Source organism: Augochlora pura, chromosome 6, assembly GCF_028453695.1.
Source record: "Augochlora pura isolate Apur16 chromosome 6, APUR_v2.2.1, whole genome shotgun sequence".
Lineage (NCBI taxonomy): Eukaryota > Metazoa > Arthropoda > Insecta > Hymenoptera > Halictidae > Augochlora > Augochlora pura.
Window position 1 is genome coordinate 5,976,924 of NC_135777.1, and position 22,587 is coordinate 5,999,510.

A 22,587-nucleotide genomic window follows, 5' to 3' on the forward strand; every position below is an offset into this window, starting at 1 on the left:
CGTGTTTGTTGCATGTAAAAACTCTAGACAAACTCTCTTAATTATTACTTTTTTAACTTGCGTTTTATAAAAGTATAAGTAATGCGTGCATCGATGCACAAATAGGGTAATAAAACTGCTTGTAAATGAATATATATATTTTAGCCTTTAAATATTAATGTTTAATATCGCGTGTTCCAGCTTTGTAGCGATAAACATATTCGTACTTACTTGCCGACACACAGAAGATATCTCAAATGCATCAAGGGATTACAATGGCGGATTGCAACTTGTGCGAATAAGCTATGATTGTTTCTATTACTTTTCAAATTTGCAACTAACAAAAGAAGCACCATTATATACGGGACAGAGAGAATTAGCAACATCATTATATTATCAGAATCCTGGTGACCCGTGTTTATTTCAGACTGAAACGGTAATCTTGTACCCCTTTAACCGCCAGTGCGGCGGAATAAATATTTTCTAATAGTGATAATAACGTGCATTACTCTTGCCGTTTTAGCGTTCCGTCGTATTCTAGAACTGCTAGGGTGTGAATTAGCCAAAGAAAAATGTGTGGAAAGACGCGGAGAGAGAGAGAGAGAGAGAGAGAGAGAGAGAGAGAGACGAAGAGGGAGAGGGAGACAAAGAAAGGAAGAGAACGGCAAGGGGATAAAACAGCCAGAATAGCAGCGGGATCAGAATGGGAATGGAATCTGGATATAACGCGCATGCGTCGGCCACGTTCATTCACTCTACCGAATCATTCATAAATCGCGAGTCCTACGCTCGGTAGATGTAATTAACAACGAGACCTTGTATTTCACGGAGATTGTACGGTACTCTGCCATTATTTCGTTTCTCCTCCGGCCTTATGGAGGAGCTCCACTTATTAATATGTATATAAACCGTTTCGTTCGTTTCATTGACGAAACTCAGCCTGCTTAGATATTTGCAGCATAATCAGGATAAGACGTCGTCTTTAATTCAGATGAAATTGACGATGACGACGATCGCACACGGACACAGCCGGATTGCCGGATACAGTGGTTATAAAGGAAGCGAGGATATACCGGATGACCGGATCCCAAGATCCCAAGATCAAAAGAAAGGAGACGACGCGATCACGTGTGTGCAAATACGTTGCTTGACGAATCGTTTCAATGCAGACAAACTCTGTACATTTAGTATGGTTTAATATAGTTTGATGATGCTGCTGTTTAACACGATATACATACTTATACTTTCAGGTCTAGAGGAAACTATAAAAAGCGAATGAACGAGATCTGATTCACAATGCTTGAAGGTGGACTTATAATTATTGCCGGTCGAATCGCATGGAGTAGGAGGAAGAAATGGTGTATGCACCGATGCAACTATAATGTATAATTATAATATACAATGCACAGTGTATGATGTACAATGTATAAGGTATAACATATGTACATATACAATACAGTGTATGCAAGCGAGAACTCCGAACGCAGCGGGGCTAACAAAGTTCATGAGTGGTAGGAGCTGCATGGTGGGGGTAGAACTGGTAGAAGCGCACGCACACCTATGCGGCTGCGGAATTCGGAAGAGCGACAACTTGACTGGCATTCGTTTGCGAACCGCGGTACGGTGCGGTTCGTGGATGCTTCGTGCTCAGTCGTCTAGACCGGCTTCTACCCCTATTATCGTTCCCTCTCGGGACACCGTGCAAACAAAGTGACCTGGCCGACGCGTTGATCGAAACGTTGAACCAGAAAACGCAGCAGAGATTTCGAGAGAATCTGAAAATTAATTCTGACGGAAACGAATCGACTGCAACTGGTCGACGATTAATTTTTTCGTTTCGATCTGCTACGTTTAGGCCACGACGGTCTTTTCATTTCGAGAAGAGAGGATCGGTTTCGAGCGGAATCTTTCGGTCCGTTGGAAGTTCCTCCTCGGCTGAGATCCGTGGAAAGTGCTGTACACGGTCTGGTTCACGGTGTGCTATTCAGAGTTCAGAGGGACGGAAGAAGAGGGAGGAAGACGGAAGAAAGATAGAGAGAAGGAACTTGGTATAGAAAGGCGTGCACGGAGACGAACTTTTTGGAATCCCGTGATCGCGATCGTGATCGTGACCGTGACGGTCAGCGTGCCGATGTGACGCATCGGTCCTTATCTACTTCGGTGTATTGGTCCATTGCTCGTACCGATCCGATCATCGATGCTCTTTACATATGTTCGCAACTCGATGGACATCGCGGTTGAAGTTTCCTTTTCTAATTGCTGATCGTGCGACGACAAGTGTGACAGATCGAAGGATGAGGAACTCGGTATTCGGGATAGCGCTTGTGCTACTATCGCTACAGATCGCCGCGAACGTGGTCTACAGTTCCGGTGAGTAACATTTCGAATTTGTTATTTATTATTCTTGTACTATTGCCCACCATATTCGTGCCTATTTTATCTTTCTCATAGAATTTGATGCACAAATGCAACTTGGTAACGATCGAATCAATGCCTTAATCCAAGCATACTACGATATTAATAGAATGGTGACAAGTTTAAGTACATTCAGTCTGGTCGTTATTCTTATAAAGCAGGAAATGTCGGACTGTTTCGAAGAAAGCATCGTCGGTTTTGAAGATAAGTTGAAGAAACCAAAGAAGAGCAAGGCGAAAAGAAAATCTTTCGGCTTCAAAGATTTGGTTGCGTTAGTCGACGCGATAAAATCGCGTTTATCGCAAGTTTCCCGGTGAATCACACACCTCGCTATCTCTCATCTCGAAGGAATTCGAGGTCCGTCCTCTCAGGTAAACCGACCCAGGCCCAACCGAATCACGGTTGCCCCGGCCTTTATTCCTGAATCGGGGCCCTAGCTTACGCACACGCCTTGTGGTATTACTACGCGCAGAAAATCTCTCGCACAGATTTCTAGGAATTCGAAACATTCGTAACCCATTATTTAGCCGGGTCCCGCGAGAACCTAGCATTACAAACCATTAAAGGGAACCACACTCTCGACGAATTGTTTTGTTTCGTAGGTGTTGCTCTTCTGCATTCATCGAAGGCAAACCCGATACCCACCGCGATCGTCGCCCGAGATAATCGACGCGACGGCAACCTCAAATAAGCGTCCTCTCGCTTCGATCCCTTGATCCTTGTCTCCATTCCGCCCTCTTCCGGGTTTTCGAGACTTCTGACGACCTTTTTCTGTACGCCGCGACAGAGAATGCATAACAATTTTCGTCCCTCTGTCTTTGTCCACACGGTACTCTCTATTTTCCAACTTTTGTTCTGTCGAGTGAACATTTGAAAATGTGGGAAATGATGTTGAGAGAACGGGTAGGAACGATCTGGTAGGAACTCGACAAATGCTTACCTCTAATCTCGAATCATATTATATCTGCAAGACTGTACGTTGGATCACCGCCATCTTCTAGGAAGCTCGGCGGAGAGGAAATCCGTGGAAGAGTGACGCGGCGATGCACGCGTGCAGGCGTGTCCAAGAGGCGAGATACGATTCGACTTACAACAAAGTATAGCGCGTCGATCACGTTCGTTGGTGTATCGACCGATTCCGAGGGCTGCGCATCTGCTGTTCACCGTGATCGGTAGGGGCCACCCTCGAGTACGCTTACGTGAAACAACGGGCCAGATTGCGATCGCTATCACAGCGAGCGAAGAAAATCGCGCGCGTAAAGCGCGGCGGTCGGGGGATGTCCGGTAAGATAATCGCGCGCGCGCGCCGGTGCACCGAGAGCCAGAGGAAACGTATCAGCGATCAGAAGGAATCGATTGCTGCGTGTTTCGTTGCCCTAGCTGTTCCTGTGCTGCTGTTGCAGAGGCGTTCCTTAGGTTTTGCAAAGGTGTTGCAGAGGTGTTTGCAGAGGTGTTGCAGAGATGTTACGGACGAATCTGAGAATGGCTTGTACCTTGCACCTCGCCACTTCGCACCTCGTTAATTAATGACGCAATCGCAGTCGGTAACGGTGCAACCGTATGGTTACGTAAAAGATTTTATCGTAATCGAATGGAAATGGACAAAATTGCTGACCGCACCGTTTTCCGTTCAGTTCCTTGGACGATACATTTTCTATCGAGCTTCGAATCCTAGGATACCGTGAACTCATCAGAGTCGCGCGGCGATCGATTTTGCGAAAAAGCTGACCAAAACGTTCCCCATAGTATAAAAACCTAGAAAATTTATAGTCTAGCTGTAGAGGTCCGTTTTCGCTAGCCTTTCAACAAAAAGACGGGCATCGCGCGTCGCGACGACGGTTTACGAAACGAGTCGTACACGCTTCCGATATTGAGAAACAAGAGCAACGGGAAATGAAAGAGAACTGAGAGACAATTGGGACCGCAAGCTGCGGAACGAGAGCGAGATCAGGAACCGGTGCAGGAACCAGTGCAGGAAGAAGGAACGGAGAAGGAAACGGCTGACCTCTCTCCCCGGACTACAATGAGGTGACCCGCCGTACGCGATGTACATACATATGACTGCACACGTAGTCGCGCGCGTATGTACATACGTGTGTAGGATCTGGAAGCGAGAGAGAACACTGAAACATTCCGTGATGAAGGGCAACATCTGCCGCAGGCTCCGTGCACCACCTACTACATCCGACTCCGAGCCTTTTCTTCGGTCCTTTCGCACGGAACGAAACGAGAAGGCGAAACGTTCGGACGCGTGTCACGCGTTCGCATGTCATACGTACACGCGTATGAGGCAGCTGTCTTGTCGACCAGCAAATCCTCGACGAACGGGGCTATTCTCTCGCATCGATAACTTGTACACTGCATCGTTCCTTCCTTCTTTGACGCAGCCACAACGCAATATTTCCTATAGCACGATCTACCTTTGCCCATCTTTTTCGATAGAATTTTAAACATTCGTTCCACTTTCGAACAGCGAAACATCAGTTGGAAAATTAATTTCTATATAATTGAATCGTAAGAATGACATTCGATTAAACGCTAAATTTCCATAAATCTGATCTTTACGGAGATTTTGCGATTCTTCGTTAAAGGAAGGAACACCGGTTATTGTGCTCGTGTAAGCCGAACGGCGCCAGACGGATGGTGTGTTCGATCGGCAAGGGTTGCGTCGTATCAGCGCCGGGTACAGTTAATTAAAGTCGCGTTTCCTACAAGGATCACGGGGTATTCGGGGTTCGCGGCCGTAAAGCCTGGAAAAGAATAACAGTTTGCGAAAGGCAGGGTTCCATCGAGATCTCGATCCCGATAGAGCCGTGTTCCCAGCCTCGGTTTCGATTAGGGCTCGGCTTTTACCTTTCACGTGGGATAAGTGCGCGCGACTGCTCTACGCCGGGGCGCTCTCCGGTTCGCGGTACCGGCTATGTAGCAGCTTACCTTCGTGAACCGGAAACTTGCTATTAGCCGGCAGTCTTCTCTTGCCTCTTGATTCGTGCTTCTTTATAATTGCTTCGATACCTCGATACCATCAATGGTTTTTTCTGCTTTTTACGCGTTAATTAAGATTTCTTCCAATCTGCGAGAGAGACAACGCGACTTTCGATTTGTATTTCCCTGTTACTGAAAGGATAAATTAATTTAATTTATTTATTCGTGATATTATCAGATCGTTCCATAAATAATGCGATATTTCGAAGCGTCTTTTATATTTTCGGTGCAATATTCTATATAGAACGGATAAGGATCCCTTTGTTGCGAACAGAAAACGCTTGGCAGATCGTGGCTGACACGGACACGCGATAATTGTTAAACTTAAGAGACATTTTGATTCTGAGGGAGCAATTACAGCGACGAAACGCGAGGCTGTTGTTCGTCCATCGAATAACTGGACGATCGATTGCACCGAGGCATAACGCACGGCTTCACGCTTTCTGAAGCCGGTCTACGAGGTGAGAATCGCGCACCGAGAGGAACGGGGTCTCCCGTTTCCTTTCCTACGACTTTGCGAATCCTGCTCGTAGATCCGAACGACTTGATACACGACTCTCGAAAATAAGCGCGACTCGGGTCGGCGGAACGTTTCTTGAATCCGAATCGCTTTCGACGCTAAACACCTACGGTAAAAATTTTCTACTTTATTGTTATGTATTCGAGTCGCAAAACTGCCTTGGATCTTCAAAACAATTTCAGAAAGGTTTCGCGCATCGTACGAATTTCTTCGTACGCGAGAGTTTGAAAAACTTGCTCGCGGCTCGAAATGATCGCTTCCCAGTCTGGGAATTTCTCGTCCGAGATGGGTGGAACGAGGAGGATGGGAGGAAGGCCTACGATGCTGCGAGAGGAGGCCATATGGCGCGCGAAACGGGTCCAGTCCTGACTCGGAGGGAAGATCGCGCAAGCCAGGATCGAGCGAGGTCGCTTTTTGCAGCGGCGCGTTCACCTCGAAAAAACAAGACCGGGACAAATAAGAAGAGGAAGAAGAAGCAGAAGAAGGAGTCGATGGACCACCGGATGTGGATCATCGGCGGATACTCTCTGCGCACCGGGCCAGACGTTTATCCGCGTAGATTAAAATCGCTCGACGCGACGGTCGGCCAATGTTTTGCGAATCGCGCCCATCGTTCAAAGGCTTTCGCGCAGAATACAACGGTTTTATGCAGTTCGCGTGTCCAGGGAACATTGGAACTTTATGCAGTTCGTGGTCAACACGGAAAACGTTGTTCGATGCCGAGCCATCCATTCAAATGATCTAAAATGATCTCAAAATCATAAGTTTCCGCGACTGTAGCGTCAGGACAATTTTACGTCTTATAATAAAAATATTTCTTCTACGATTTCTGTCAAACTGCTTATGGCAACATATTCGTAAATTTCGCACGCTTTAGATAATTGTAGAACAATTGTTAAATAGATTGTACGCGGTATGATCGATAAAACGCGTAACAAAAATCATCTAAATACATCGACGTAGCTAAGTGGTTAAAAGTACATAGTCCAAAATGAACATTAAAATGAAATTTCGCTATTAAGAAGAATAATTAACGCGAACGCTGACAATAATTTCTAGTACGACCGATAAGTTTAGATATTTCGCACGACTCGAAAAGTCTTCGAAGCGGGTACGAGGCGCTACTTTACAATGCCGATTCACGGCCAACGCCGATGGAATTGTTATTCCGCGTCCAGTGGCGTCTTTTTCTAAATATAATCGGGCCGGTTTCCGGTCGCGCAGCCGGCAAAAAAACTCGAAAACTATAAATACTTGTACTGTGCTCGGAGTTCCTACCGGTTGGAGCATCGAGAGACAGCGTACGCGAACTGGCCAACAAAAATTTCGCGGTGCTTCGGAGACGAATTTCACAGGATCGGTTTTTATCCCATGCATCGTTCTCGAGTGTTTTTGCTACCCGGAAATTGGCCGACGGAAACGATGATTTTTCAGCGATTTCAATTAACGTTTTTCATACATAATTCAGCAACGCTTAATCGAAATTTTAATCGCGCGAGCTCTGTCCAGGCATTGGGCTAGATTATTCCGTCGATGAGAAAGAAAGATGTTATCCAAAGATTCTTCGATGGTGTGTTGCCGTTAATTCCTGGTTAATGAGACACGCCATGCAGAGTGTATTACGGTACGTGGCGCGGGGTACGCAGCGCCGCTAACGAGAGAAGGAAGGGCGAAAGTGCTCGACAGATTTCTTCCTTCTTAATTATAAGAGCGAACATCCTGTCGACAGGGTTTCTAATGTATCGGACGGCTAAAGTCCGATTATCGCGATCGTTGCGCCCTTAAGAGCTCGTTCGCTTCAAGTTTGCTACGTGGAAGCCAGGATCCTAATTCTCCATCGTCTCGTTCCACCTTCTAGCCGAATTTATATTTTTGTTCGTTTTCGATCTTGAATCCCCTCGACGACGTACCATCGTTTACTACACTCGGGAAAACGTTGCGATTGAATCAGGATTTCTTTCTTCCTTCAATCATTTCATTCTGCTGAAAATAATATATTATTATAAGAATATAATATAATAATATATAATAGTAATAATAATAATATAATAATACATTCGAACATTGTCATTGTTCGAAGTTCTCATTTTTCATTTTTCCCCGAAAAATTCGATGTAATAACAACGCTACGAAACAATCAAATATTGAAAAGAACGAATCAATCTGTACTCGACATGTTCGCGTCTCTCGATTCTCGCTTGTCGTCTGTCGCTTGTCACAGACCTACACCTAGCGCAACACTGGCGTCAATAAAACGAGGCTTTCGTATACATTCGCGAACATCTGTCCGGTGAACACCGAGAGGCGACACGTGGTCGCACCTGTCATTCTCGTGTCGCATGGTGCGCGTGCCTGCGACACCAGACGACACCGGACGTAGCGAGATGACGCCAGACGACGTCGAACGAAGCCCGGACGAGGAGGAAAGAAGCATCGAAAAATCGAAAGGGTGGTGCTTGGAAAAAGAATATCCGGATAGCACGCGTTCCGCATGCGACATATGGCGATACGGCGACGGCGGCGGCTTCGATCACGATCCATTGATCCTTTCATGTCACCTGTGTCGTCGACGCGGCAACGGATGTTCTACAACGCAGAGAGGCCACGGCCGGGAGAGGCGCGAGTCGCGTCCTTTCCCCTCCGTGAATTATCGTGATCGCATAAAGTTGTATCGTTTGGACACAATGGAACGGGACGCCCACGAAATTGCCCGCGCGCGCGCGCGCGCCAAACACCGGCAATATCGACAGCGTCGACTGCAGGCCGCGACATCAACGGAGCGCAATCTACGACCAAAGAAAACTTTTTAACAAATACAGTCGGTTCTGGTGAACAGATAAAGACTAAACGGTTAAAAGATATCTAAATTATCAATATTTCAGCAGAATTTAAAGAGGAAACTATATTTGTATATTTTAGTCTGTAATCAGCATCGACGCGTTCGCAGCCAAAAATCAAGAAATAATAATCGGTAAGAATCGTCTTGGGTAACTGCGAGTCAAAAGCCCAGGTTCGACGACCTTGTACAACGTACGTTGACCTCCCTTTGATCCGAGTAACTCTGAATTGCCGTGATTTCGATGGCAATTGTAATTTTCATCTCTATTTTGGATAGATTCCCATCGTGACCGTCTACTTCCGGCCGACGTCCTCGAACTAGACAAGGTAACTGACCGGAAACCGGTCTCTGTACGGCAGAGCGTATTCAGTGACAATAGAAAACCGGGCACACGGAAGCATCTAACGTTGGTTGTCAACCTCGCCGAGCGAGGAGTCTGGATGCCTGGTGCTCACGGCACGGAACAGATGTCCACCCTGGTGTGCACGACACGTGAATACGCGGCGCTCTCGAACAGTTAGGTGAAACACGGACGCGAGAACGCGGACACGGGTGGCACATGACTTTCTTACTACCACGCCACTCAGAACTGGGAACAGAGCTAGCGAAACCAGTGTTTCTTCATGCTTCGCGGAGCCACGAAGATGATCCTCGCCGTCTTTGGGATTCAGACGATTCGCGTGCGACATCGAGAGTACCAACTTACATGCGACATACGAGTAAAACGAGTACGCGATGCTATGCAAAGTGCGGAAAATATTCTGTTCACTTATGAAAAGTGCTCCTTGCTTTCCGCAAATATTCAATCTCCGAATTCTTTACATTTTCTTACGTCTATTAATATTGTTCGTTTATCTAATTGATGTACGGGGGCGAATGCTTAGAAGTAAAAGAAAACGAGAAGAGTAAACCACCTAACAACGATCACGTAACGAAGAAAATGTAAAAATATGAAACAATAATTCTGATAGATATGAAACGTTAAGGGGATAAGTCTCTGTACACTCTGCGATTTACGATGCACATCGATACGATGGTAACGAAACGAAAAGCGTAGACATGGAAGAAATAGAAGCAGAGTGTTGCCGCGCGCGATGACGGAAGAATGGATCGAAGGTGCGTCGACAGGAAGAGCGGGGTCACCGAAAGAGAACGCGAGAGTTTTGATCGCATCTGTCCGATCTCTCCGGCTCCGGGAAACTAAGAGGCAGGTGGTGTACCGCGCCCATCGTGCTCGCCGAGTTCCCAGCCGATTACTCAGACGGTTTTCATACGGAAAGAAGAAAAAGGGGGAAATCGTGGAACGACGGGACACGGGGCACTCTCGACATCCGTGGCCTCGTTCGTAACAAGAATTACGTGTTAGAACGTAATCGTGGCGCAAGGAAGAGGTGTCTTGGGAGTGGATCGAGGTTGCAGGGTCGTCACACTCCCTGGCAACGCAACAATGACCAGCGAAGGAACGAGCGGGCGGGCGAGAAGAGGAGCGACCGAACCGGAAGCGTCTCATAATCTGCGAACGCCTGCCTAGACGCCTAGATCGCTCGAACCGTTCGAACCCCATGGATCGTCTCGTGTCGGCGCCGATATCTGCGAGATATCTTCTTCGATTCTCATTCTTTGATTCTTCAGATCTATCATACAATTTTATCATTGTCGGGACGAGAGTCGTTTCTTCTGATTTCTGAAAAAAAATACGAACCAATGAATCGGATATTATTCTATTCGAATAATAGTACAGTTATATTATTAAAACGCCAGATATAGTATCCTTGTGTATAGATTGTCTTGGATCGATCCGATTATATACACAACGTGTTTAGAAATAAAGGACACATTTTCAAAGGAAACATTTTCTCGGGCGTGAAAGTTAAAAAGTTGCATTTCGGTCAGAAATTATTGTTTTCCAGGCCGTCGTGCAGCGATCGATACACACCTATTTTCGCCCATCCTCGCTCATCCTCGCTCATCCTCGCTCATCCTCGCCCATCCTCGCCCATCCTCGCCTCACCCTCGCCCATCCTCGCCTCACCCTCGCCTCACCCTCGCCCCTTCTTGCAGATCTCGTTCTGGACGATTGCAGAAAATTCGAGACCAAACGTCGGACGCCCCTCGAAATTCATCTGAAAGAATCGCTCTCGTTCGATACGGTTCGCCAGCGTAAAACGACAAGCCGAATTTTCAATTGTTGCATTCAAAATTAATATAAAAAGAAGTTGTTCTTGAATTCAATTTATTCGAGGAATTTATATTTGACTGTGCTTTCACGAATCGTCCTTTTGGTTCGCCGTGATTTTTCTTGCGCAATCCTTGAGGCTTCACGCGGTTTAAGGTGTCTCCGGTTTACCCTGTGACAGCGGAACTTCCTAGGCTACCTATGATTCCGGGAATAATTTCGTTCCTGTTCGACTCCGGCTTGAACTTGAATTTTCATCGACGGACATCAGCAATTGATATACGCGAGCGTAAATAAAAGAATGACCAGCGAGAAAAAATTAGAACTTATCGCGTTCGATGCGTTGCAAGGCATTGCTCCTTTTCTCGACTGGCAAGCGCAGAGTTCGATCGTGTGACCGTCTTTCTGTAAAAGAAAGCGTTTGATTCGATATTCAATAAGAAATACTTGCATCGTCTCTAATTTTCAATTTTATAATCAAGGTGTTATATCTTTCGGATAGTTGCCCACCTTTTGCTTGTAACATCCTGATGTTATGCTCGTTATCGCATCCTCTACCACCTTGCCGCAAAATACAGTCGCGTTCACCACTACAACAAAATTCGATGTTTTAGGAATTCCTTTCTTCTTCTCTCGGCTCGGTGCTATGTGCACTTACTCTCGTTATTGAAGGTTACGGTATGTTTTAAACACACGTCGCCGGATGTTAAACGGCACAGGGAGGAATCATTGGTGTTGCGAGCCTCCCATATTTCACTCGTGTTTGGATATTTATCTGAAATTTTTTAAATCGAAATTATCTTTGGCAAACACTCGCCAAGTTTGCCCGATCCTCGAGCGACGATCGAGAATATGCGTTTTCTAGATCTCGGTAAGTCATTACCAACATGAAACGGGAACGCATTTCTTTGCGGTTTATTTGACGCGTGCGAGCTCCTTAATCAATGCAAGCACACTTGTGCAATTCTACCTACAGGTGTGTCGGCGCAGGTAGTAAACCGCAATGTCTACGACTGTCTTATTATGTCACTGCGACGATTAATTCTGATTCTTTTCGATATACCTTGAATATACGGCGGATAGATACAAGGAAGGCCCTCGTGGTCCATACAATCGAACTCATCGGAAAGACGATTGTACGCCGCCGCCACCCATGTGAATTTAAAGCAGTACGGCGAATCCTTATTGTAATCTCCTAACAAATTCCAAGAAAGTTATAGAATATTTTGCTACAGCACTAGAATCGTACGTAATAGTTACCGAATATCAAAGTCACGTGAAAAGCAAACGCGAACAAAACTATACACGGTTGAATTTTCTTCATTTTGACGGGCCTTCTCCGTTCCGTTGCATACGATACCGAGCTTCGAACAATACTCTAGAAAAGCTATCTAATCTTACAAAACCTGTCACCATTTTAATCGGACGCTTATCTTTTCGAACACCTACGCCATAGCGCAACGAACGATTCTGATTTTACCATAGGCACCGACAGCTGGATTCGTTATCGTTTATTAACAAGCGATCGTGCGCGGATACGTAGGTGCATCGAAGAATGAGCACGAAACGGTAAAAGCGTCACGAGATGGTCAAAATTGTAGACAGATTTTGATCCTACTATTAAAAATATTCTTTAGCAATTATTTATGCGGTACTTAATCGTGCGGAATCAATCTTATCGTTTCACGGAATCATCGCGTAAATCGGCGTCTCTTTTTCCTTGGAAAGAAGACCGGCGCGTCGCGTCGAGCAGAAAGGAACAGCGGGTCTCGTTGTCCTCGTGTGTCCCCGTTGGTCACCAAAGGTAGGAGAGATTGTTGTGAGCGCGAGCCCGCGGCCACTTACGCGCTCATAATGCGCGGCCCGTGCGTAAGTTTCGCATGCGTGTGGCTCGTTCATTGTCCAGAATCGCGGTCCGTGAAAAACCCAGACGTCGTCTCTCGGTTTTCGATGCGTGGCTCGAGTCCGACTCGGCGGCATGGCCGCATGTCAAATTTCGAAGCGTTTTTTCCCGCGGATCGGGCTGATCCCGGGTAGATTCTGTTTCCTCGTGAACCTATCCTCTCTCATTCTCTTTCTCTCTCTCACACGCTTTTCGAGGATCGTGTAACGTGACACGTTTTGGTCACGTGGGTGGTTCGTCTTCGAGGAGATAATATTCGCCCGGAACACTTGAGGCGCTATCGAAGCATAATTTTCCACGATGCGCGTGTAGGCAGCGAACAATTGATATGTAAATGGCCTGATGCCCGATGTCGTCGACGATCCCGATGCTCGCGTTCTACGGGGCGATCTAGAAACAATTCTCAGCTGGATGCGATCATTCCGTAACTTCGCGCGATTCGAGGTATACTATCGGGTGCATAGAATTTGTCTACGAACGTCAAAGCGGACCGAGAGAGCATCGTCTCCTTTCCTTTCGCTCGGTTAAATCGATTTCACGGCCGGTGAAAAGAAATAGAAGACAAAGAATACGGTCTCGCGGAGCTCGCCTGCGGTTTCCAAGGAATTCCTTGGCCGGTCCCGCACCGAGACAACACCCCAAAGTTAACCGTGCGTTCGTTATTTTCCGAACGATCGACCATTTGCGCGGGCAAACGGAACGGGCCATGGATCCAAAGTGGGAGCCTGCTGTGGGAATCGTAGACGCCAAGTGTCAGATCGACGGTCAACAATAAGATTGCGTCGCGGAGCAAAATCGATCGTTGGATCTTTGTCGAGTGTTTTACCGTACAACGACAAAATAACAATAGGATTCTTTCAATGTCACGTTACGTAATACATACATCGTGTCCCGTTGATCTTGACACGCTTGTTTCAAATTGAATCGCGAAACGTGTCCACTGTTTCGGAATTTTTTGAAGAGAGATCGATTTAAGGGAACAAAACCAACGAGAGAACGTACAAATCGTTGTTTCGGCCGGGGGCACAAAAAACGGAAGGAAGGAAGGTACTGTGGGAAATAGTTGTCGCGGCGGTTTCACCTATCGGCGAGTCTCGGACGCGAAATACCGAAGCCATTGTGAATCGGCCGTAGACAAAGGAGCGGAACGGAGCGGAGACCGCACAATGCGTTGTCGGCCGATCATCTCTGAAAATCGAGAAGGCCGGTTTGTTTCTACGATACCGGGGGAAACCGGTGAACGAACCGGTAACGCACTCCGATCCGCTTGTCGCGTTCTCGTTGCATCAGATCCATCGACCTCGTTACAATCGGAATCGTCCGAGTTCCAGTTTCCTCCATTGATACCAAACGCCGATCGAATTCCCTGAAAATCCTGATCTCCGCTCGCAGTTCGAACCAGTCGCAACACCCGTACCGTAAACGGAGACGTCGGTATCGGTCGTCGGAGGGTAGGGAACAACCCCTCTAGACTCTCGCGATGCTCGCGTAGTTTCTTTTTAAATATAAGGGTTTCTATCGATTCGCCGAGGGTCTTGGCGTCTTCCCCGTCTTGGCGTCTCAGTTTTCGTCTGCCAACTGATTTACAGGGGGTCTCCGTGGCAGTCGAATTCAGGGCATTATGGTTCGACGCCTGCTCTCGGCGAGGGACGAGTTTATCGATCCGCGAGACGCGTGTATCCGTAGACTCCTTTTCCAATGATAAATTTCTCCAGTTATTTCTTTCAATATTTTCCACGGGGCCGAGAGTTTCCCTGCAAAATAAAAACTTGTTGAAAATGTCGGAAAACAAAAGAAAATTGTTGTTTAATGCAATTATTAGAACCACGACACTCTTCCGGATTCCATTCGTTCGCGAACAAATTATTCAAGGGAACGAACTTTGGCCAAATTTTTCTCAACTCTCGCCGTCGTAGGGGTCTTTGATCGTCCAAAGTATTCAAAGTCCATGGGAATCCTAGAAAATGAGAACAACAACCGGCGGGAGGTCGTCGCATATCGTGGCGGGGGTGGTAACCCGAACGTCGTGACGCAACAAGAGGACTCTGGCTTAGTCCTCGAACGAAATAAAACTGGAAACCCGGGGACGAGGGACGGTCACGTTTTTTCGGACCGAGTGTGAGAAAGAAGAAGGAACAACCAGTGAAAGAGGAAGGTGGGCAGTTACGTGGTTCTTTCCGTGGGTCTAATTCTCGGGAATCTGAAACCAACAGAAAAGATTCGTACGAGAGTATAATGCGTCGAGAAGAATGCGCAGCAACCGGCGAACGGGAATCACCATGGGAGCCACGGAAGGAAAAGGCTACCTATTGGCCACCTTTTCCGTAAAAGTTTGGCCGAAATGCAATTTTCCTAGCCCTTATAATAGTAACGAATCGCCCTAAGTGCTAGGAAAATTTCTGTTTTTACCAATTGTGACTTATTCATATAAAAAGAATACTGTTGGCGTCTAAAACAAATTTCCTCTAAGCTTTCTTTCCAGGCTTGACAGTCGACGCGTTAACGCGATGAGTTAATCGTTTTCGACGTAACGCAAACTATTGCCATTTCCCTGTTACCATGAGTCACGGTATACCATTTATCATGGTAGTCGACGACGAAAGAGTTTTGCGAGACACGCAAAACTACGCGAGCAAGCGTAATCCTTCCGTGGCAGGCGATAGCGTCTGGGTATTACGTTTCGTTTTCGTTGCCAAGTTTATCATGGTGGTCCACCTGTCAGCGTTACACCTGCCCTCGTAACCACTTAATGCCGACGTTAATGACCATTCATGGATCGTTGGGTATGCGACATGTGGGCAGTAAACTGGAACGCGATTTATTCTCTGCGTCGCGCGTCTCGCCGCATCGCGTGGCACGAGACACGATATTATGCACCTTTATTCTCGAATCGATGAACCAACAACGCAGACCGCGATTCCTTGTCTAATTCCGTAAATCCTCGGCGCTCTGTAAACCGATGAAATTCTGTTAGAGCAAGTGTTTGACAAACATGAATTTGTTTGAATGATTTTGTTTTATCTATCGTCGTTAAAAAGGTGATCTCGCAAGGCAAGGATTGGTCTTTTTTATCGTTTCGATATGTTAAAGTTGAATTCCTGGTGCGATTCGCTGGCAGACGCCTAACGCCACGTCGTTTAACCGAAGTATCGTTGTTTGATTTGCAGATGCGACCGTAATAACGAGCGACGGCGGCCTTCGAGGCTACGACCCCCAGTTCATGGTCGGCTGTTATTTTCCCGCGGAATTTCAGGGTGAGTTCGTGACACAGGTGAGCGGAAAGGAAGCCGGCGATACAACCGGCGCGCCGCAGCCCATTCAGTACTCCACCATCGCCATCACATTCAACGCTATACCGGTTTGGGGTTACTGTCACAGGAGGGTCGGTGATAACGTGTTACTGATGGACAGGTCGGTTCCGTTCCAACAATTTTTTTTTGTTAACCTTTTTACATTTCTAAACCTACTGAACCCTAAAAGTAACCAACGTACGGTCAGAAACAAATACAATATGTACGTGTGCGGCGGTGAACGAAACGATTTCGAAACGTTACAACATTCTTCGAATTGAACCAAGTGACACGAATATTTCTTATATGGCATAGGGACTAGCCTATCTCGCATAACGACTATAAATACTTGTTTTGAATTTTGCTATTACTCGGAATCATAACGAAAGACTCGTGTATTTTAACATTTTTTTTATGTGAGGTTACGGTGAAAGTTCAAATCGAAAACTGTTGGAAAAACAATGTCTCGCGGTACCAACGAAAAACGAAATTGTCAGCAATTCGTGACGCCTTTGGTATCCTCGAACTTACTGGTAGGAACAGCGAGGAATGGCGAGACGGATCTTTTGGAGCAACAAAGCCGTCTCGGCTCTCGCTTAATTCATCCTTCTAATGCAGAGACAGTCCAACGTCTGCGGCATGTTCCGAGACGGAAATAGTCCAAACACCAGACACCGCATCGACTACATGCTTCGACTATCCGAAGGTGCTCTATGCGTCGGTGCTCCATTCGAAATTCGATAGACCGTTAATTGGCTGCCTCGATTGATTGGTTATTCGATCTAATACTTGATCGATTTTAAAGATATTAAAACACTAGAAGGGTGGATCGGTTACAGAAAATTAGGCGAGAATTTTTTAAGAGAAAGAAGAAGATGCTACCAGACGATACCAATTAAAACGAGTCGTTTCTGCTTCAGGTATAGCGACGGCGAGTGCATTAGATGCTTCCGGTTGCTGAGAAGATCGAGAAACGTAATCGAAGTGTTCTCGGAAAATCTGAATAGGTGTTACACCACCATATCGACCGCTTTATCATCCTGCGAGGCGATCAACTCGACGTCCATTTTGTATCGTGAGTGTTTTCTGCGATCGGCTAGTCGTCGGTGCTGTTCCAAAAGAAAATTTTCAGTAAAAAGAAAAAATTTCAACGAAAAAAAGAAAAAGAAACTTATCAAAGATCGTTCGCATAGGTGTCAAAGAGATCGGAAACGTTCCTATTAGAAACGAATATTGTCCCATCACTGGCCAGTACCATTTCAAATACAATTTGAACAACGGATCGGAGCGTGCCATCGAGTGCAACAGTTACTCCTCGTCGTTCAACAACTGTCCCGACGGATCGGTGTTGAGGTTACACTTTAACCGCTGCAGTTTCGAGTTTACGAGTAAGTCTCGCTTTTTTTCTTTTTTCTTCATTCGCGACGAAATATTATCCCAACTGATCTAACGTATCGTGCCATCCTTTCAGCGAATCTCACGTTCAATTGTTTGGGTAATTGGCCGGGACCGAACGGATCCACGTACTTCGCTTTGTTAGACAACAACGCGATCGACGAAGATAGACCTCGATACAGATGCGGGGTGAGTTGATAGAAACGCTCTTTGATTAAACGCAGAAACGGTATCCACGTGTTCACGTGCCTTATTCACCCGCACACCTAATCGTTTATAGCTATTTCACGTTGATAATGTCAAAGGAAAGACGTACATGGCACTTGGCAGCGACTCAAGCTGCAAACAGAATCTGCACAATTCCACCAGCGGTTACGAGACCTTGGTTCTCAGCAAGGTGCCCAACCAGAAGAAAATGCCGAACTACGTCAAGACCAACGTGGCAACGTAAGTTTGACCAGTTTTCCTCGAAACCAGATTTTCATAGATCAATGCAATATTCACTTTTCATTTTTTTCAGATTTCCAAAGTGGGCCCAAGGTCTGTGGGAAGAGTCGCTCATTGTAAACGGCACGATGACTTTCACAGATTTGAACGGCTATAACAGTTATACTTTTATTACGGTCGACTCGAACGAGGAAACTGGTCGTTACATCGTATACTCTAAGGATCAATGGTGAATACTTGAAACGATATCGCAACGATTTCATTGTACGCGTAGTACGCTATTATCGACATCAACAACCTGTTCAATTTTCAGCGAACAGGCGGCTTACCTGTGTCTGATGATGAGACAACGAAGCGAGAACGTGCTGGAGTTCACGATAGGGATGGTGCTGAGCCCTGTTTACCAAGCGTACTTGTGCGACGACCCCAATTTGGATAAGCCGGTTTGGATGACGCAAGCGAGTCAGTAAAAACGATTGATATTTATAACGGGTCACTTAATCGTATTTCGTTTTGCATTCATCTATAATTATTATCGTTCAAACAGGAGTTGAACGTGTCGTGGAGTCACCTTGTCCGATTACCGGTCAGTACATGGGAATGATCACGGACTTGTCGGGAATGTGCGCCGAATTGAGTAGCAACTGCAACACGCGCGAAATCATGTACTTCAAAGTCACCGACTGCGAGTCCGGAGAACTTTACGAGGGTAAACGTCCGATCCGATCCTATTCGATCATGGCTCCTACTGAACAAACGAATGCGTGTTAATAACAACGATCGATAGAACCGCTTCTATTAAATTTTTATTCTACTTTTAGAACGAACGTATTTGTGCTTGGGCCAATGGGAAGAGAAAGGTGTCATGTACGCGTACACAATGAGGAACGATACCGGTACGAACGAATGCTTCGTTGGATTGATCGTCAACGATGAAGAAATTTATATCAAGGAGGCTGGTGATCATTGCATTCGAAACATCGACCCCAAAAAGGAAGGAATGCGTCTCTACAAAAAGGGTAACTTGTAGTAATACTTCTTTGCATATTAATCTGCCATTACCTATTATTAATCGTTATGAAATGTCTCTGCGATTAGGTCAGTGTTACGGAAACTCTCCTAGTCCTGCACCAACACCGATCAAGCCAATTTCTCACAATCCAATCATGAGAATTACGACAACTCCGCGATCTAGGATATCTGGTATGATTTCATTTTTTTCCTTCTTGTTTGTTTTTAATGTCTAGATATTTATTAAATATAAATAAATGATAAATATTTATTATTTTTCAGAAACTGCTGCTATACCAGGAAACAATATTCCGTCTCTGAAGTCGAGTAACGCGAATGCGGCTAGTAGTTTTCTAATAATGACGACAACAGTAGTCTTCGCTAAAATTATTTCTATATACGTTTGAGTAGCTACGATTCACTATCTTTGACGATGAACTAGCAAACTAGCAAATTCAATATAACCGTGACTCTCCTGAATGAAGACGCAAAATTCAGGTTTCGAATGGGTCTACCAAATAGACCTCCTTCCGGTATATGGTACGAACGCGTCAAGCAACAAAGACATTTGTTATCCGTGATGTTCCTTAACTGTGCATATAATCGTCTTTGTAGATAAATAGTTCTCACCAAACACTGCCTTGTAAAATACAAGTATTAGGAAATTGAAAAACTATATGACGCTGGGAAAAATCCAAAGAACTCGACATCCATTATCCATTTCACGCGTCACCCTCACTTTCCTCAATACTGTATTAAACTTTTCTAGTTGAACTGCTAATGGTACGATTGGTGCACGATTACTGTAACAATAGTAATGGTACGATTACATATATGTATGTAGATACTGTAATATATGTACAAAAAACCTCGCGTTTTATGTAAAATTATCTACTTTTCTACTTTTCTACTTGTCATATTTCACACACACACTTTGTACAATAGTACATGGTTATTTCGTGGACAGTCACTTACAAAATCTATTAAATACTCTACTGATCTTTTTATAGTGTCGCTAACTAAAGATATTCGTACCGATAGAGAATATTTAAACGTTTAAAAATACAACGCCAAGATACGAAATTCAATGACACAGTTGAGCACACGTTATTATTACTGTTAATCGACAAATGAGACTGACTCTGCTAATTGTGCTCTACGCTGTAGGGTCAACCGGATAGTTTGTATCAAGGATGTTACTTAATTAATTACTCAACTTTATAACTATAAGACAAGTACTGTTTTTGACGAGCTATCCAATGCATTAGCAATTATAACGATTTACATTTGAATGCATACAAACTTCTTGCATAGCAAAGAAACAAGACTATTTTATAAGAGATTATTTTAGTATGACGAATGTTTTAAATATAAGTAATACTATACGATAGAAATTTATTTTATGATACATCGATTTTTATGATCATAGGAGGTAAACCCTGATGCGGATAATTAAGATTATGTGTAATTAATTTCAGCGATGAATGTGTCGGCGAATGTATGCGCGTTGATACATATACACAAATATTGTGTCCGTGACACGTATACAATTCTTCTATACAAGTATCATGCGCAGCACAAGTCCTTTTTGAAAAATGCTTTTGTATTTATTCATAAATGTATATACATATTTATGCACAATCTAATACTTCTTAGGTCAATGTAAAATGCTAGAAATTAATGACTTGTTTTTTACATTACTTTTATGTAACAACATTATATAGATTACTGTCTAAATATAGATAGAAAATATATGATAATTGTACCCAATTATAAAGAAGCTATGCTGTTTTAAAATATGCTCGACCCTGTTCGATCAGTATGTGTACATATTAATTATCTTATGGTGATTTATTCATTTTTTGTGTAAACAATACAGGAGACTAAGGCCCAGGAATAAGGTCATTCTTGTTTTTCATAGGACAGGATAGCATCTTTCATTTCTGCTCCCCATTTGTACTTGTTACTACCAGACTTTCCTTTAACTCTATGACAAGGCACGAGGTATGCAATTTTGTTTTTCATCACAGCATTACCAACAGCACGCACAGCCTTTGGATTGTTTATGTTGCGTGCAACTTGCTCATAAGTAATAGATGTGCCCTTCGGTATATCTAGCAAGCATTGCCAAACTTTCATTTGAAATTCTGTGCCCATCAAAAGTAACCTCAGAGAATTGTTCGCGACTGTATCAGAAGAAAACACTGTCTGCATAATTTGACTCGTTTCGTTATCGTCGACTTCGACTAATTCTGATAGAGGCCAACATTTCCGTAGATTGGCTAATCCTTCCTCATTGCCCTCTTTTACAAACGTTAGAAACGCAACAGCCTTGTCCGTGTTCGTCACGCCGACTAGATAATCTCCAAAAGGTGACGAATGGAAATCATAAATTATTTTGAACTCGGCATGATTTTGTTCATACTCGGCCTGGTTGATGGTTCGAAAACAAACCATTGCGGCATTCCTGTCAAAACCTTGCACTTTCCTGGAAACAACGATAATTTCTGATCCAAACGTTCAAATGTCTTTCAAGAGTGTACCTTATTTGTACCAAGCGATGAAAACGGTAGCTGTGGAATATACAGTGTTTACCAAAATTATACATACTCCGGGAAATGAGAGGTCCCTGAGGCCATCTCGAATAATCTTTTCCTTTGCTGAAACGCAATTCGCGGTTTTGTTAATAAGTTATTAATGAAAAACAGTAGCGTATGACAGACAAGCGCGCGAGAATTTAACTCGCTGCTACGCGCGCGAACCAACGGACTGAAGTCTACGCGTCAGCCGCGTTCGAAGAAACGAACAAGGATTTTATGAATTTTTAAAAGCGAATTCCAACTGCTTTTCATCAATCACGAAATTGTCGTATACAAATCATCTGTATCGTTCATCATACATTGTAAGAGGTCCATGCACTATTATCCGATGAAAAATCGATGAAAAACAGTTGAAATTCGCTCCTAAGAAAACAAAGCATTGTTGGCTATCGTACAGTATCCCGCAGTTTCTTCTACGAGTCGGCAGACCATACGTATTAAACCAGGAATATTTATTATCGTCCACAATTATTATTGAATTATTAATGATGAATATTTAATGATAGTGCGGTGAAAGTGAACGCTAATGGAATCTGTGCTGTTTTACATACGTGGATTATAACTTCTGGATTACAACATTTACAACTGAATGGGTGAGGTTTCTATTATTTTTTTCGTAATTTTCGAAATTAATAGAATATTTATCTTATTCGTATAAATCCTTGCTCGTAGCATCAGGTGGAATTCTCGCGCACTTGTCTGTCATACGCTACTGTTTTTCATTAATAACTTATTAACAAAACCGCGAATTGCGTTTCAGCAAAGGAAAAGATTATTCGAGATGGCCTCAGGAACCCCTCATTTCCCGGAGTACGTATAATTTTGGTATACCCTGTACAGTAATGAGCCCTACTCCTTTTTTTATTCTTTCGACAGTAAATACATAAAGAAATTAGTCGTTTTCTTTAGCTATTATGTTAATTAATTGTTTTAAAAAAGCAATTAATTTCGTTTTGCACTTACCGTAAAAAGAATAGACAATTTTATTACCTACATTTACTACACTGTGACGCCATCTGTGATCCTC

The 22,587-nt window shown here is 44.4% G+C and overlaps 4 protein-coding genes and 1 pseudogene across 7 annotated transcripts; 1 reads left to right on the top strand and 4 right to left on the bottom strand.

Moving 5' to 3' along the window:
• Positions 1 to 1,532: 1,532 nt before the first annotated feature.
• LOC144471729 (uncharacterized) lies at positions 1,533 to 20,355 on the top strand. The gene is made up of 12 exons (XM_078184054.1): positions 1,533 to 2,349; positions 15,985 to 16,228; positions 17,028 to 17,182; positions 17,301 to 17,495; positions 17,579 to 17,691; positions 17,783 to 17,949; positions 18,023 to 18,178; positions 18,263 to 18,411; positions 18,497 to 18,658; positions 18,771 to 18,968; positions 19,048 to 19,152; positions 19,243 to 20,355. The coding sequence occupies exons 1-12, from the start codon at positions 2,190 to 2,192 to the stop codon at positions 19,365 to 19,367; spliced, it is 1,929 nt and encodes a 642-aa protein (XP_078040180.1). The 5' UTR covers positions 1,533 to 2,189; the 3' UTR covers positions 19,368 to 20,355.
• Positions 2,475 to 5,420, bottom strand: LOC144470878 (uncharacterized; annotated as a pseudogene).
• On the bottom strand, positions 10,979 to 12,297 carry LOC144471740 (uncharacterized). The gene is made up of 5 exons (XM_078184087.1): positions 12,175 to 12,297; positions 11,978 to 12,109; positions 11,573 to 11,689; positions 11,425 to 11,504; positions 10,979 to 11,319 (listed from the first exon to the last, which is right to left on the bottom strand). Exons 1-5 carry the CDS (start codon positions 12,236 to 12,238, stop codon positions 11,182 to 11,184), a joined length of 531 nt encoding a protein of 176 aa, XP_078040213.1. The 5' UTR covers positions 12,239 to 12,297; the 3' UTR covers positions 10,979 to 11,181.
• Positions 12,480 to 16,713, bottom strand: LOC144471735 (uncharacterized). The gene is made up of 4 exons (XM_078184075.1): positions 16,639 to 16,713; positions 15,495 to 15,766; positions 14,651 to 15,017; positions 12,480 to 14,571 (listed from the first exon to the last, which is right to left on the bottom strand). Exons 2-4 carry the CDS (start codon positions 15,520 to 15,522, stop codon positions 13,899 to 13,901), a joined length of 1,068 nt encoding a protein of 355 aa, XP_078040201.1. The 5' UTR covers positions 15,523 to 15,766; positions 16,639 to 16,713; the 3' UTR covers positions 12,480 to 13,898.
• Positions 20,356 to 20,568: 213 nt separating the features above from the next.
• On the bottom strand, positions 20,569 to 22,540 carry Agt (O-6-alkylguanine-DNA alkyltransferase). Of its 4 annotated transcripts, XM_078184084.1 has the most exons (3): positions 22,112 to 22,263; positions 21,571 to 21,620; positions 20,573 to 21,448 (listed from the first exon to the last, which is right to left on the bottom strand). In XM_078184084.1, the coding sequence occupies exons 2-3, from the start codon at positions 21,597 to 21,599 to the stop codon at positions 20,863 to 20,865; spliced, it is 615 nt and encodes a 204-aa protein (XP_078040210.1). In that variant the 5' UTR covers positions 21,600 to 21,620; positions 22,112 to 22,263; the 3' UTR covers positions 20,573 to 20,862. The 4 variants fall into 4 exon arrangements, with proteins under 4 accessions (XP_078040209.1, XP_078040210.1, XP_078040212.1 ...); XM_078184083.1 differs by having other exon boundaries at positions 20,569 to 21,448; positions 21,504 to 22,266; XM_078184086.1 differs by lacking the exons at positions 21,571 to 21,620; positions 22,112 to 22,263 and adding an exon at positions 22,524 to 22,540 and having other exon boundaries at positions 20,579 to 21,448.
• Positions 22,541 to 22,587: the final 47 nt, after the last annotated feature.